This window comes from Strix aluco, chromosome Z (genome assembly GCF_031877795.1).
Source record: "Strix aluco isolate bStrAlu1 chromosome Z, bStrAlu1.hap1, whole genome shotgun sequence".
Classification (NCBI taxonomy): domain Eukaryota; kingdom Metazoa; phylum Chordata; class Aves; order Strigiformes; family Strigidae; genus Strix; species Strix aluco.
The window spans coordinates 36,064,777-36,078,236 of record NC_133971.1 but is presented as its reverse complement, the minus strand read 5'-3'; the positions used below and the strand labels follow the sequence as shown (position 1 = coordinate 36,078,236).

General features: G+C 36.6%; 1 protein-coding gene across 1 annotated transcript in view; it reads right to left on the bottom strand.

Annotated features, from left to right (window-relative positions):
* CNTLN (centlein) overlaps positions 1–13,460 on the bottom strand; it is a 205,359-nt gene that overhangs the window by 155,070 nt on the left and 36,829 nt on the right. The window contains exons 4-5 of the mRNA XM_074812180.1: positions 3,001–3,135; positions 2,232–2,411 (exon numbers count right to left, since the gene is read on the bottom strand). Coding sequence (XP_074668281.1) covers positions 2,232–2,411; positions 3,001–3,135 — 315 coding nt within the window. The remainder of the gene's footprint in view (positions 1–2,231; positions 2,412–3,000; positions 3,136–13,460) is intronic.

Genomic DNA, 13,460 nt, shown 5'->3' with positions numbered 1-13,460 from the left:
ATGTCTAGTCACCTTCTCCATTATGTGCCCAGAAATTACTTCCAAGATTACTTTCTTTGTGATTTTCCCAGGGACTGAAGTGAGGCCAACCAACCTCTGTTCTTGGATTACCCTTTTCATCAGTGCTAGGTTAACGGTTGAACTAGATGATCTTCAAGGTCCTTTCCAACCTAGATGATTCTGTGATTCTGTGATCAAGGACTGCACCTGATCTCTGGTCTTCAGAGATATGATAGGCAGCAGCCTGACAGTGACATGAGTCAACTCTCTCAGTACCCCTGGATGCAGTTCAGCTGGTCCAATGGATGTGTCAGGTTCTCTCGGGTATCTCCCAACTCATCCATACTTAGTACTTCTCCTTGAAGTCTGTCTCTAGGCACAAAAGCTTGGGGGGAACCTTGCTGGAGAAGACTGAGGCAAAGGTGACATTCAGTACTTCTGCTGTACCTATTACCTGCTGTCACTAATTCATCCTTCCCTTTCAGCAACAGGCCCTCATTTCCTTTGTTCAGCCTTTTACTACTAAAGAAGTGCAAGAAACTCTTGTCATACCTATCATCACTTGCAAGTCACAACTGTAGGTGGGTCATCACCATCCTTGAGCGCCCAGACAATGTTTCTGAACTCCTCCTTTGTAGCTTTCACTGTTTACACTTCCTGAATACTGCTTTCCACCCTCACCCTACACTGGAGTTTAGCGATTAATTCTGTTTAGCCAAGCTGGTCTCCTGATACATTGTCCTGTACAAACTGAAGACTCTCCTCCTTAATTCCAGATCTGTACTGTGCTACTTCTCCCTTCATCTTCTCAGGATCTTGGTCTTCACAGTTTCATGGTCACTATAGGCAAGGCTGCCATTGACTGTTATTTCTTTAATCAGTTCTTCCTTGTCTGTGAACAGCAGATCCAGCTGTGTCATTCCTAATTGGCTCAGGGAATACCCATATCAAGAAGTTACCTCTGTCATGCTCTAGGCACCACCCTGATCTGCTTGTGACCCCACTGTGAAACACTGAAACTGCTTATTCCAACCCCTGGACTCACATGGCTGTGACACACCTTTCTCTCTTCAGCATGCCTTATCAGCCAGGAAGACAGATACACTAACAATTATTCTGATTGGTTTCACTGAAGGTGTGGATAACAATGATTTTCACTAATTTATCCAATATTACAAGAACTACTTTTGACAATTTGATAATTATTAAATCAGTTTAGTACACACTAAATTTTCTCCCCCAAGTATCAACAAACCATTTGTTGTCCTGGGAATCCTATAATCTTTTCATCGTAACCACTCCAAAGGCATCAACTTGCAATAACTTTACTTCCCATGTTAACAGATCTGAATGAAGCTCTTCACAAAGGGTTTCCATCAGTACAACAATCAGAAGTGTCACCAAAACCACTGATTTGTTAGTGGAGAAAAAAAGGTGTTTCTAGGCAAGATGTTGATTAGGTAACTACTACACTGAATATACCAGAAGGTCATGTACTTTGATAGTGTAAAAAGGCACAGCATTATAAGTGTTCATTAGCCATGTAAATAAAAAGAATCCACTAATTAGGTATGTATATAAGCAGCCATCAAACACTTTGATACCATGTTTGTGACTTATTTCTTACAGGAATTTAAAAAGAACTTGCCAATTTTCACCAGCAAGCAAGACAAAGTATCATTTAAATAAAAGATACAATATTCTGTATCACGTATTCAATTATTTCCTTTTTCATTTTATCATAAACAATGAAAATAACTTTTTAATATATTATATGCAATAAGGCCTCTCACAGAGTAGAGCCCTCTGGTGGCTAGGACACAATTACAAAACTGCAGTTAAAAGTTTAAAGTGTTCTTCCAAAACAACAAATATCGAGTCTATTGCAACCAAATTATAGGTAAGTAAATTACACATTGAGAAAAAAAATTGTGAATTATAATACTTTTAAGCTTTTATAATTTCACACACACATATATTTTATCTTAAAATACAGTATCTTTTATTTTTTAATGATTACATTTTAAGATGACTATTTGAAGTCAGATTCCTGCTTTGCAACATCAATTTTTAAAAAGCTGTGGGTCTTAAGTGAAGGAATGTAAATGAATGCAAGTCCCCACTGGTAGATTTGAATATATAACTTGTTATTTAAAGAAAATAACTTGTAGTGCAAATGTCTGGAGAAGTTAATTCTGAAATAACATCCAGGAGTCCATTCCACTTCATACCTTTATTCTGGTATCATTGCCAGATTTTTCTGTTTTCCACTGTGCCTCCTGCTTCCTCAGTTTCTCCAGGTCATTTAGCAGGTCAGCACAGCATGTATTTAATCCCTTATTTTCCTCCTCCAGGTTTTTTATAACCAGCCTGTTTTGCTCTTCCTTCTTCTGTGCACACTCCTCAGTGTCCTGTAGAACAGTACCACAAGGGCCGATAAACAAAAAAAGTGAGAACTAATCAGCAAATATAAACTGTGCAGTTTTACCCTCACAGCAGCTTCTTCTATATTTGATGGCCAAGGTCACCTGTGTACTTTTATTGGCCTCTTTCATGCAGGTGGAAGGGTCATATTTTTTAGCTGGATGACAGCTTTGATGAGTACACATTTGCAAAGAGCCCATTAATTGATCAAGCTGCCTTTGATGCTGTCCCCAGCTATTTTTGAGACCCACACAGACATATCCTCCCAGACCTCAGCTTTATCAATTAATAATGCCAGTCCCATCAGAATCTAATTACAAGAAGCCACATCTTCACACTCCTACTTTCTTTGCTCCATTTCCATCATTAACTATTTATCTGAAAGTTATAAAGCTTGGATTCCTGGCTTTAAAGCATATTCTTTGGAGTCAGTATGTGAGAAAACTGTAAGGTATAGCAAGGCCTAGGGCAATTTTTTCCTCCAAGCTTGTCACTTTCTGTGCCACAAAGGCTGACATCGCTTAAAGAACTACATCAAAGCTACAGTCTTATGAAACTATGTACAAGTCAATATACCTTAAGTTCTTGGCTTTTATCTTTAAATTTCTGGTTCAAGTTACTGAGTTCATTCTTCAAATGGGCATTTTCCTCATCGACAGCAATTTTTCTCTGTATTAAGTTGTTTATTTCCTGCTGCTGTCCTGTGATTCTCTAAGTTAAAAAAAAGAAGTCTGTTAATAGGCAAAAAGCAATTGCAAAATAACATGCATGTACTGGATGTTAGAACTGTGTATTTTAGACCTATGAAATGTAACAATCTGATATATGTAGTTTTATATCATTATTTTAATTTCATTAGTACTTTAATCACACTCAAAACCGCATGACTATATGACACAGTAACATAAACAAGGAACTGAATATCTTGCTGCTACTAAACAAAAGAGCCCATAAATGCAGAACTAAATAGAAATTATTCAGTCAAGCTTAGATAAAGTCATTTGCAGAAGTTATATTTGTGCTTATAGATTAAGAATACATTAGAATACTGTTTCACTTGCACTTTTAGCATACCAGAAACAAAGCCAAAAAGTAGAGTTCAAAATTCTCCAGAATTCATTAAAATAATGAGAATTAACTATTAAGTGAGGCAACCAAAAAGATTATGATACAAAATAGTTGTAAAAAGGGAATTAAATCTAACTGAATTTGTAGCTCAAGGAAAATAATACAACTCTGTTCAACACAGACAACAGTTTAGTGTACCCACACATAATAAAATCTCACTGCCATCAAAAAAACTTCAACTTTCTGTGTTACATACTTGCATTCTATTCTTAGGACATTCATACTTAAAACACCCTCACTCTTACATGCGTATTACAAACTTTGCATTTTTCTCCAGGAGTCTGTTTTAATTCCACATACAGTTTTGTCCCTTCCCTTCTTAAATCAAAATGGCATTCATCTAAAACATCTTCCTAACAGTAACACTGTAACTGTAGTAAGAAATAGATGAAACTTTTATCTCAGGACAAAAATGCCTTTAATATACAAGATAAATGAAATGTGTTCAGAAACCTAAAAAATTATTGGCAAGAGGATATACCTTTAGATTATTCTACAATACTGGTGCTAACATACATTCAGGTTTTCAACCTCCAGATGGGTTAAATCTAGTTTACATGTATTGTCAGGCATGAAAAAGAATTAAAATGTGCTGAGAAAAAAACATGGAAAACAATACATTTGAAGTCATATTCAACAACCACTGATTTTAAACCTACATATAACAATTAGGGCAAAAACATAACTATGTCACTACTAAACTCAAAGTAACTCAAACCAAAAAACACAGGTATTATAGGTAGCAGCCTGAACACAAAGCAAGCTGTGCAGGGGTAAGCAGGACTTGCTCCACGTGTTGAAGTGTCAGTGCGCTGGCATCCAGTGCACCCACACTGCACACGAAGACTATTCACAAAATGATCATCACAGAAGAATGGGGCAAGTCTAAGAGTCTAGCAGTTTGAGTACCAGCTCTTCCTCAAGATATGCATGTTCTTCTCTCTACTCTGCACAAAAAATTACCAAGCACAAAGCAAATCTCTGTCCCTTCTGCTGTATTATACTGTAACATTTGACAGCTAGCTTAATAGCTAATAAACTACCTTTTTCAGTATTACTGGAGTTAAATCATATAAAAAGCATTAATTTCACATATATGATTATAAGACTAAGGATGGCAGAAATAATTTCTTTATGAATTATTATTAAACCACTACTGAACTAGTGTGACATTAAGACATGTGAAAAATATATTTGAAGATGTGCAGTAAAATTTATCTATGTATCTATGTAAATAGTCATTAAAAAACATACATGACTATTTCTTTGTGTGGATTGTATCTTTCCCTCGTTTGTTTTTTTTACATTTTAACAGACACCCTTGTTGTAACTTTTTGCAAATTACTTCGAATGTCTGTCTCTCGTGTAGACCTCTTCACTTTTCCTACACATCACATTCCCACCTTCCTTGCAAATATTTTTGTTGTTCTATTTCTTCTCCTACCACCATCTCCAAATCTTTTCTATACATTGTTCCGTCACATTTAGTAAATTTATTTTACCCCTCTGACACCTACTTCTATCCACACACTGTCACAAATATGGTAACACTTCTTTAAAAATAAAACAACCCACCATACCACACTACATAGCAGAAAATGTTTCCAAGCAAGAACAAACCCTGCAACCAGTTCAGCATATGAAAAAAACAATATAATCCAGCTAACTTGTGTAGCAAATATTGGAAATAAGTAACTGTGAATAGCTGATTTTTAGTAAATAGAATAGGGAGGCATGAAGGATATTATTTTCCACACACTAAAAATTTCACTTTATCAAGAAAAAAGAATTATCTTTGTTGTACCTCATACCAGTCACAGTAGAATTCAAAGAATATATAAAATTATGTACTTTCTATCAGTAATCTTTAAAAAAATGAAAAAGAAAGTGAATTTGAATTGGAAAGAATGGAAAAATGAGAACAAATATTGAGAGAAAAGTGAAAGAAAATACAGAAATATTCTCATATCTTGGATTTTTGCCTCAGACATCATTAATTCCAACCAGCCAAGCAGATTGAAAAAAAAATAATCCCCAAACTACCTTGTATTTAAAACAGTGTTTTTAATTGGTAATTTAAATGTAAAACCTATAGCCTACTTGTTTATTTTTTATAATATAACTAACTCCCCTTCAGAAAATCATTCTACAGCACTGGCACTTGGAACAGACTTCAGCCAAAGTTTGCCTAATATTATACATTCATAATCATTCTTCCATTTCCTCCAAAGAAAAACTAAACCTGAATTTTGTATTCAGAAATTTATAAGAAATTTTTCTCAGACACATAATCCAGTGCTTAAACCTTCTCAGCCTAGTTTGTTATCAGCAGACATTAGGGAAGGGATAATGAAATTAAGAAACCTCCTCTCAAATAAGGACTCCCCTCTTTCATATATTTTTAACTTATCAGACACCAGGCTCAATTTTCACTATTCAAAAAGGAAAATATGTGCTCTTCAGATACATTATTCCAGTTACAAAACCAAATTGTTGCTGGCAGACATGGTTTAGTTGCATCTTAAAAAAGGTATGAATCCACATTACCATGGAAAGCATCAGTTCTTCTGTTTGCCTACCTCCCAGTTCCCAGGTCCTCACAGAATTCCAGTAAGCGACTCCTTCAAGTCTTCCTTACAGCTCATTACTACTTGTTTAACATTTATCAAGACAAAGAGAACACCCTTAGAAATTCTACCTATCTGAAAGATCCCATTGGCTCCAACAGTTAAAAATTCACAAATACACACTCTCACAATCTCAAAGTGCAGCTCCAGCTCTTTAAGGCATCTAATTTTTGAGTACTCAAGCTACACTGGATTACTACTTAGTTTCATTATACACTGTGTGGAAACTGGTAAGCATACGTATATTTGTGAAGTGGAATCAAAGATCTTTCGGTCCTCTTTGGAATGGGATGTTTTCCAGCAATTTGAAGGATGAATGGAGACATGAAGGTATAAAAGTGCAACTAGATATTTCAAATGTTTGTTCCATATTGCTGAGATGAAATTTTAAACTCAAATAAGCTACTTACATTGCATACTTTGCAGGATAATCAGACAGATTATCCTGAATCAGGCTCACACACTAATTACTTATCCCCACAACTGACCCACTTAAGACTTTAAATCAATCAGAAGGTAAATACATCACATCAATCACTAAGCAGCAAACTCACCCAAGTAGTCTACAAAGTTGTCTACTGCAGCAACTGTGGAATATTATTTAGGTAAGTTATACCTGCATGGAAAAAAATCCTGTTATGTTTCAAAGCATTTTTCTTGGGTACCACTTTGTATGCTCTTATCTCTTCCTCTAAATGAATTGAACTTTTACTCTCGTATCTGCTCATTTCACATGTTTATAATGGAGGGAAAAAAACTAGGAGTATTACTTGGGAGCCGTGACTGGATAGAAATAAAGGTCATAAAGAAGAATTTCTGAGATACAGACAAGTAAATTATCATCTGCCTTTGCCCGTGCAGTTGTTTTTGCACTTTGCTTCCTCCGCCTATGAATTACCTGTATAACAGGAGGAAGAGCATAAAGACTGATTTCTTACAGCAGAGAGTACAAGCAGTGTTCCTAAAAGACTACCCTACTGTGGTAGACAAGTGAAACAGCAGAAGAAAACCCCATACCTGATCAACACATGGGGCAACCTCCCACATGAGCTTATTTTGACAGACTTCGCCAGATAAAAACACTCATCAGGAATTCATCTATTCCCACAGTATCTACTGTTTTTGTCTAGACAGCATGAAAAACAGGCTAATGCTACACAAGAACAATCTCAATTTACATTCTGCATTGACTGCAGTTGTATTTGTTTGAATACAACAGGACAAAAGCAGTGTTCAATGCACTTTTGACAGCTTGGTGCTCAAGAATTATAAAAAAACTCATATAACTAAGACAACTAGGGTACACTTCCAAAGGTTTTTCCATAGACAAACTTCAAAATACAAGAAAGAAAACTGTATTCTAGAAGTTAATTTGCTCTAATGAAAACCAAAGGAATCTGCTTTTACCTTTTTGTTTAGCTGGGAAGAATCAAAGAGTATCCCTCACATACTGCTGGAGCCCACAATACTTCAGGCAACAAACAGTACATACAAAGAAAGAGACACTGTGACCTGGTGGAGCAGGTCCTTTGATATTTAAGAGGACTGTCATTCCAGAATTCATTTTTATCCCTTCCCATGGCATCTCTTTAGCTACAATTTATTTTCCTTCCCTAATAATATCAAATTGTTTATTGGCAAAAACTACTTATTTTTTAAATACCTTCATATCAATCTGCAGAGGAAGTAAAATCACATGCTAAGTCAAGACAAGAAAATGAGTGTACTGGGTCTGGCTGAGCCAGAATTGGTTTTCCCCTATAGCAGCCCTCATGGTGCTGTGTTTGGTGTTGGGAGCTGGCAGGGTGTTGATAGCACACTGGTGTTGTGGCTACTGCTGAGTAGTGCTTACACAGCACCAAGGCCCTTTCCGACATTTTTCCTCCCCAGTGGGACAGAGTGGGCAAGATCTTGGGAGGGGACACAACCAGGACAGCTGACCCGAACTGACCAAAGGGATATTCCAGACCACATGACGTCTGCTCAGTATAAAGCTGGGAGAAAGGAGGAAGGGGGTGGGGTCACCCTTGGTCCTCCGAGGCAACCACTACGCGTATTGGAGCCCTGCTTCCTGAGAAGGCCCGACATCGCCTGTTCATGGGAAGTAGAGAATACATCTGTTTTCTTTTTTTGCTTCCATGCACGGAACTTTGCTTCGCTTTGCTTATATTAAAACTGCTTTTGTTTTACCCACAAGGCTTGTTTGTTTTTTTTTTTTCTCCTATCTTATTTTCTTTCCCCTCTTTGCCCTGTTGAGAAAAAAAGGGGAAGGGGGGGGAAGTGATAGAGCGACTTGGTGGGCACCTGGCATTTAGCCAAGGTCAAACCACCACAATGAGTCACAAAAACTACAGATCAAAACTGAAGGGGGAAAACAGTCCTTTTTTGTCTTAGCTCTGAACATCTCAAGAGTCTTTTCATGGTAGTAGGATGTCAATATTTCAGATGAATAAATACACAAAAAGTTTTTTAATTAATTTTTATGCAGTGAGAATTCAGATACTATACTACTGTATGGAAACAGTGAAAGTGGCAACAAAAACATAACTCTTTAATGCTAGGACTCTGCTTCCAAAAAGAATGAGTTCAGACACAACTACCACAAGTTATGGACTGCTTGATGTTGCAAACATCATCACTGAACTTCCAGTCTTCAGTAAAAGATTTTTTTAATCCACTAAATAAAAAGCATGCAGAAAGGGCTATGAAACAACACCTGTACCTGCTACTACCACTTCAACTGTAAATTTCTGGGGTGGAGGGAAAAACTAAAAAAAACTCCGTTCATAGTTCTGCAGCTTGAAATTTGATCAGACTGAATTACTGAATCAGTATTGCATACCTGCCTCTATACAAGTTCATAAAATGTAGATAAAAGCAGGTTTTATTTCATGTCAGGAAGTTTCCTCAAATACCTATTGATAGTTTATCAAAATATCCCTAAAAATCTTTCCAGCAGAAATGCAAAGCTGACACATACATCCTTCACTGCTGCTGCTAATGATACAGAAATGCAACAATGCACCTTTTTTCTGTCATTTGCTGCTAAAGCACTTCACAAAAAACTCAAGTCTCCGCACCACAACAATGAAGGGACATGCATTTTGTTTCCACTACCAAAGGATCAGGGTAACAAATAAACATTATATTCTGTGCTTTCTTCATTAGATTCTTTATCAGAAGCTTTCACTGTGCAGTAGTACACTTCTAATATGACACATAAAAAAAATAAAAATGAACACAAACAAAATAACCAGAACTGATGAAAAACTGAAGTATTTTCCCCCAAGCAGTAACTTTTAATGAAATCCTGACATCTTAAGCAGAAACAGAATTTATTAAGAAATTATTTTATTACAACTTAAATGTGAAAATATTATTCTTTCTTTTAAACTTTTCCTCAAAATTTCTACTTCAACATTTATATATTTATTCTCTCCCTTTCATCATCTTTTTCCCACCAAGTAGTTAAGGTTGACTTAAGTAGTTAAGTGTAGTAACACTCCTAACTTTCTCCCCTCCCTTCCAACTTTCCTTTTTTTGTAGCAGAAATTAAGTAGACACCACTAAAAATGTGATAGTAACAATTTACAGGTTTCCTTGATTTACCTTTCTCAAATTTCTCTTTAGATTTTTTCAAATTTATTAATCCTCATGCTTCTAAACTTGAGCACTCATATGCGTGTTTAACAAATAACACTCCTAGTTATATTCTCATTAGTCCTCGCAAATAAAAACACACACAAAAAATAAAACGAACAAAAGAAATCTGCCCTCTTTCATCTCATGACTATTCATTAGATTTTTTAATTATTTTCAGATGTAGGATGAACAGAAGTTCTATGTAAATAATTCATGAAAAGGTAAACCATATGTTATAGAAGTCAGCTGCTGCATTTTGCAGTCTGTATGGTATTCTTTCATAGTCAAAATGACACTAGTTAGTTACACTATAAAACATGAGTTATTTTTAAATCCATACTGCCCCAAAAGTAAAATGCCAGTGGTGCTATCTGATTCTACAGTATCCTTCCAAAGGATGCCTGTATTCACAGTTAACTATACAATTTAGAACTTGATTCCTAACAAGGACAGAAAAAAACAAGGAAAAAATAGGAACTGACATATAATGGATTAAAATGTAACTCATGCAGTAGTCTTATGAGTGCACATCCCACGATTAATTTCTATTTTTCACACCTGCCTTTACACTATGACAATCTTTAATAAATTAAAACCACAACCAACCACAAAAAGAGGGGAATTGAAGTGGGGGAGCTCACTTGATTTTCATACCACCAGAAGTTTGTTGGCTCTTCTTCATCCCACCCCATGCTTTACAGAACTCCCTGAGATTAAACAACATAAAGAATTGTTTCTGAGAAAAAGTAGTATGTAGCAGCAAGCAGGCATCTGCAAATCCATTCCCAAAACAAATGAGAATTTTTGAACGCCTATTTCTATCGATAATAGACATGAAATAAAACATGGTAACTCAAACACTCTTAAAACACTCTTAAAACAGTGTCCATTCAAATGTGCTTACCTACCATTTATGTGCTAGAGAAAAAGGGCAGGTCTTTTTTGCTGAAGAAAAGGAAATTAAGATTCTTTAAAGCTCTTTAAGAGGATCAAGTAGAATGTTCTACAAAGCAGCAGACCAGAAATATGAGCAGTTGACTTCATCCTGGAGGTATGGAATATGTACTTACTCCCCTACCACCGGTCGGTCTTGCTCCTGAATTTTCACGTGACCCATAGATTAAAGAAGGGTCAAACAGTATAATCTATTATAAACATCATGTTCCTTATTGCCCTCTTTGGACTTGCCTGATGTGATTAATTTGGTGTCTTCACCAAAGTTTGCTATCTTAATCAAACCACCTGACAGAATTTCTTAGTATTTGAACATGTGGTGGAAATAAACTGTGACTTCACGTAGTGTATCAGTCAGTCCTGCAACCCCAGCATCTCATTTTCACCAGCAGCAAAGGAACTACCTCCAGATAGCAATCTGGTAAGTAGTCACAGCACCAACAAAACCTTCTTATGATGTGCACCATTTCATTCCACTCAAGATGCTCCTTACAACTACACTGCAGCACATTCCTCCTCTCATCCACTAAGAACAAAGCTCTACTATTCTTTTTGATTCTTACAATACCCTACAATCCTTTGCATTCTTTCTGATGATTCTTTCTGCTGCCCAGGTGTAGTGCAAGCATTGCCAGGAGCTGCATTTTTGCATTGACAAGGGAGCCAAATACTATTTCTGGCACATGTGCAATAGGTTTGCCATCTCTGATACAAGGAATACAGAAACTCCTTGCCCTGAGAGGTGGAAATACTTAGAGATGTGTTTTTCACAAAACAGACCTCTAATTTGAAAATGAGACTGTACTGCCAAAAACAAAGAAAAGCTGTAGCTTCATAATAAATCCAGCACCTCTCCCAGTATAGCATGTATTGCAGTAATGCATCTGCTAGATTTAGAGATTAACTGTCCATTTTCTTCTAATGAGGATATGACAGCTCTCAGGATAACTACAGCGAACACTGACAATATAATTTAACAATCTTGCCACAGCTCTAACATCACCGTAACCAATAGCTGGTCTAAATAAAACCCCTTTCCTCTTTTGTCTAGTGATTCTTCACACCAGGGCACACAATTTTCTATAGGACCTGTAACACAGCACCATAAAGCAGCACTTTCCAATACACTGATACTTTCTCTACTTTTCTCTCTTCTGCACAGCTATATTTTGAAACTGTGGAAAGCAGCAGTCCAGCCCTATAGGTCAGGCAGCAGAAAATCCAAAGTATCTTCTTACTCCCTATCCTCTCTACTCATTCCAAATCAAAACCAACAGTCTACTAAAACGAGCTTTTCTCTTCTCTTCATTGAAGAGCATAGTCTCAATGGAACTAGGTTGGGGTTTTTTTCCCTACACTTTCCTCCTCAGCAAGGCCTATACAAGGTCTTCAGAGTGAGTAAGGCTGTCTCTGGAAGTATGCATGACTATGTGAGATCTGCTGGAAACGACACCTACTAGCATCTACTCCTGACACAGCACATATTTCATTACACTCACATACATCAATGCTGCCAGATCAGGTGTAGTAAATAAAGAACAGCTGTTGCTATGATCAACTTTTCTGACAAGCTCCTTCCTAAGTATGATCAGCAGATTAGTAAAGGCAGAATCTAATCTCAAAGGGCACTGCATGCTTCTTTCTGCTACCTCGTCCTTAAGGAACAACAATTTTCTTGAACTTGAAAAAATCTGCCAGTATTCAAGTAAGAAGACATGATATATGAAAAGGTTCCTTATCAACGACATCCTTAAAGGGGAATAAAATCCAGCTTCACTCTCTTAAAACTATACTGCTTTTACAATTTAAAAAAAAAGTATCACTACAGCAACCATATAATATACATATAATATATAACAGTTTCCAACAGCTTTAGAAACCATTTTTATCTCAAGAAAAAAAGGCTATCCTATTGTAACTCTAATTGGCTACATGATAACTATTCCTATCTGGATTAAACAAGAAATGTCCAAACTAGATCCCAGTTCCCCAGAGGATTAGTGAGATCACAAGATGACATTCCTCTTCCTTCCAGGCTTGAATACTGAGCTCTGCTAAGGTGAGAATTGAGCATTTCAAACCAGTGGAATGGACAGAGGACAAGAAACACCACCTTTCTTTACTTACTGTACCTTTTCACATCTAATCCAAGTGCAGCCATCATTTCAGGCTATCTTTGTAGAAACACCACTGAACACGAAGACTGAGTAATAAACATCCGGAAGTTTTAGCCAACTTCAGGCATGGCTACACAGGCAAATTAATAAGAAGGTGAAGGATGGATTTGCAGCACACCTGTACGAGCACCCAATATAGCCACTTTTTTGTGGATTAAGTAGCAAAACTCCTTCCTCAAGATGGAGTAAGCTACCTCACAGAAATACATTTTCAACTTGTAGAGAAAGCATTCCTACTGGGAATTCACACAGAAGTATTAATGAGCTGTAAAGGTACACAATAATTTACAGCTTATTAATTTCTTCAGACAAACAAGTCCACAGGTATTAGCCATAGTCATCATACCACCCACCTCAGGTAGCCTTCTATCAATAAACCAGAATCAGCAACTTTTAACTATTTCAATAATAAATACATTTTCCTCACCATCTTTCTCACTCAGACCAGCTCCTTAACAAGATTCTTTCCCTTAATTTTATGAGAAAACTAACTAGAAGATTGCAAGCA